Source organism: Bactrocera tryoni, chromosome 2 (assembly GCF_016617805.1).
Source record: "Bactrocera tryoni isolate S06 chromosome 2, CSIRO_BtryS06_freeze2, whole genome shotgun sequence".
Taxonomy (NCBI): domain Eukaryota; kingdom Metazoa; phylum Arthropoda; class Insecta; order Diptera; family Tephritidae; genus Bactrocera; species Bactrocera tryoni.
In genome coordinates this window covers 58,335,795-58,339,346 of record NC_052500.1, presented here as the reverse complement: position 1 = coordinate 58,339,346, position 3,552 = coordinate 58,335,795, and the positions used below count along the sequence as shown (strand labels likewise).

At 39.2% G+C, this 3,552-nt stretch overlaps 1 protein-coding gene across 1 annotated transcript in view; it reads left to right on the top strand.

Moving 5' to 3' along the window:
• Positions 1–2,287, top strand: part of LOC120768786 (paramyosin) — a 37,690-nt gene extending 35,403 nt beyond the window's left edge. Inside the window, exon 11 of the mRNA XM_040095544.1 lies at positions 2,136–2,287. Coding sequence (XP_039951478.1) covers positions 2,136–2,287 — 152 coding nt within the window. The remainder of the gene's footprint in view (positions 1–2,135) is intronic.
• Positions 2,288–3,552: the final 1,265 nt, after the last annotated feature.

The following is a 3,552-nucleotide window of genomic DNA, read 5'->3' as shown; positions in this document are numbered from 1 at the left end:
AAAAAAAAACGCATAAAATTTGCAAAATCTCATCGGTTCTTTATTTGAAACGTTAGATTGGTTCATGACATTTACTTTTTGAAGATAATTTCATTTAAATGTTGACCGCGGCTGCGTCTTAGGTGGTCCATCCGGAAAGTCCAATTTTGGGCAACTTTTTCGAGCATTTCGGCCGGAATAGCCCGAATTTCTTCGGAAATGTTGTCTTCCAAAGCTGGAACTAGTTGCTGGCTTATTTCTGTAGACTTTAGACTTGATTTAGCCCCACAAAAAATAGTCTAAAGGCGTTAAATCGCATGATCTTGGTGGCCAACTTACGGGTCCATTTCTTGAGATGAATTGTTCTCCGAAGTTTTCCCTCAAAATGGCCATAGAATCGCGAGCTGTGTGGCATGTAGCGCCATCTTGTTGAAACCACATGTCAACCAAGTTCAGTTCTTCCATTTTTGGCAACAAAAAGTTTGTTAGCATCGAACGATAGCGATCGCCATTCACCGTAACGTTGCGTCCAACAGCATCTTTGAAAAAATACGGTCCAATGATTCCACCAGCGTACAAACCACACCAAACAGTGCATTTTTCGGGATGCATGGGCAGTTAGCCACCAAGATCATGCGATTTAACGCCTTTAGACTATTTTTTGTGGGGCTACGTCAAGTCTAAAGTCTACAGAAATAAGCCAGCAACTATTCCAGCTTTGGAAGACAACATTTCCGAAGAAATTCGGGCTATTCCGGCCGAAATGCTCGAAAAAGTTGCCCAAAATTGGACTTTCCGAATGGACCACCTAAGACGCAGCCGCGGTCAACATTTAAATGAAATTATCTTCAAAAAGTAAATGTCATGAACCAATCTAACGTTTCAAATAAAGAACCGATGAGATTTTGCAAATTTTATGCGTTTTTTTTTAAAAAAAAGTTATCAAGCTCTTAAAAAATCACCCGATATAATATGTAAATGTTGCTTATAAGCAACATCGGTAATGAAAGGGTTAAATAATCACAACAACGCGCACCAAAAACGTTTGTATTCAATGTCAAGTGTCAACTAAATAACTGGTAAACAAAAAAAAAATCGCGATGATCTAAGCAGCCGGCTAACCAGCCAATCAAATTCAGTTATTACTAACGGTTTAAGTGAATGAAAATGTCAAATTAAAATGGCCTTTAATTGTATGACAAAAGTTTGCTAGTTGGAAGAAAGAAATAAATCCATGATTTATTTCCTTCTTCCAACTTACATCTTTTTTGGCCGCTATTATTACAATGACTTTTGACCTTTTTATTTCTTTTTTCAACCTAACGCGTAGTTTTACGATTGAAAAGAGCTAATATGAGTAAAAATCTATTTCGTCAAAAACGGCTTTTATTCCCTTCTTCCAATTGGTGGTTCAATTAGAATTAGTTAAATCTGTAATTTTAAAGAATAATCTTACATTAAATAATGTTGAAGAATCATTAGAACTAGCAAATATAAAAATAGCTTCAAATAACACAATGTTATTTTACATAGTAAGCATACCATTAATAAATGAAGAAATTTGTGAATCAATTCTAATCAAACCAATAAAAAAGGAAAAATATATTAATAAAATCCCTTTCGAGGACATTGTAACTTGTAATGATAATAAAATATTTGCCATTAAACTAAAATGTAAAGAAAACAACAATATTAGGATTTGTAATCATAGGAACATTATAGACATTAGTAACACTACCTCTGTCCCACAACTACTCAAGAGCGAACCAGAAGAGTGCACATTAGTCAACAATCAGCACATCCCTTCAGTTGAAAACATCTCACCTGGAATAATTCTACTAAACCAGTACAAAGGTACAATTCAAATTGGCAACCAAAAAATAACCCTTGAAGGATCATATGCAGTGCAATTCCACAATTCCACGGTTATAATCGACAACCAGAAATACTCTATTAACGAGATACTAACCAGCAAACCCCTGCCTGCTATACTGCAATCAAATATCCCCTCAAACAAGGAAGAAGAAATTTTAAGCTTAGAAATGTTGAAAGAACTTCACATTAATAACACCAAGCGTTGGACGCATTGAAAACAACCCACACAGCAGCCCTAGTAACAAATTTTTCGCTAACGATCACTAGCATTATCTTCATAGCAAGTTTGATTATCAAGTTAATCATGAAAATAAATTTCAAGGCAGAACCAGAGCTATCGAGCTACAATCCGAACGCCAATGAATCCGATATTAAAAAAGTCGCAACACCCGAAATGCCTTACTTAGCAGAACCCACAAGCCCAGTTTTTTAATCCAAACAAACGAGGACGTTCGTTTTTGGCGGCGGAAGAGTTAGCACCAGCTAAGTTGAAACCAAAGCTAACACCAACACTATTGCGCTAAGTCAACAATTACAATGAACTGGGAAATAGCCCAGACGCGCGCTCAGCAAAATTGTCAATATCAGCAGCGCAATATCCGGCATGCGCCGATCAAAATTCTGGATCGACCTAAAAAAGGAATAAGCAAAATAAAACACTTGCAACAACATCCGGCATGCGCCGACCAATACCAATTGCTGACACAGGTAGAAATAGGGTATATTTAAGAGAGAATAAGTAGAATTAAGTTTTTAGTATTAATGTTTTGGTGATTCAATAAAGGTCTTGCGACCAACGAAAAAATCTTTTTTTTAGACTTGTACAATACAAGTCGATAACTTACACATGTAAATATGTCGCCCGCAAAAACTACAAATATTGATCTACATAAAAAAACAATCGTCTCAAACAGCATCAGCAGCGTCACAAGTCAATATGGCAGCCAAATAGTCGATGCCCAAATTTGTAGAAAAACACGAAAGCGAACTTTCAACAGGCAAATTGTCATAAAAGCAGACACCATCACATCTTCCCGAACATGCTTTTGCCTACACGTACGTAGGTACAGCTGCAGCACATCGTGTACTAACTTTATAGCTGGGCTCTAAGCTACCGGAGGGGTCGGCAGGTCGCGGATAGCCGGACGGCCTGCAGTAGAAGCTTCTGTGAACCGACACCGCCTCTTAGAAATATGTGTCCCCGTCAACACGCATAGGCGTGATGAGTAAAAAAAAAACACAGGCGCGACGGACCCATAGTGGGCGGCTCCCTGGTCAGCGTCTGTTCACCAGGTTGTGCGGATGTTAAAAGAACTAAAGTTGACCGGTGCATAACGTGGCGTACTGAGAGTCCCTCGAAACCTTAACAACGACTTCTCTGTTGCTAGTGTGAAAAGGGTGATGTGAGCTTGCTTTGCCGAGGTGTTAGCCCCGGGCGAGCGCTGGTCCGTCCGTGTTTTCCGGGACCGGTCAAGCGAAGGACAGGCCTCAGGGAACTGGGGTAGGAGCATAGACACCGTGGGTATTCCTGTCCATTTCGGCCCGCCCCCCTACACACGATACGCTGGTAAAACAAAACAGAAGATAATGAATAACTTATTGAGAAACAATACAACCAATGCTACGAGCAACAGTGATAACAGTAGCAATATCTATGCCGCTCTGATGAGTAGCGGACCTAGAATAATAAACAATGGA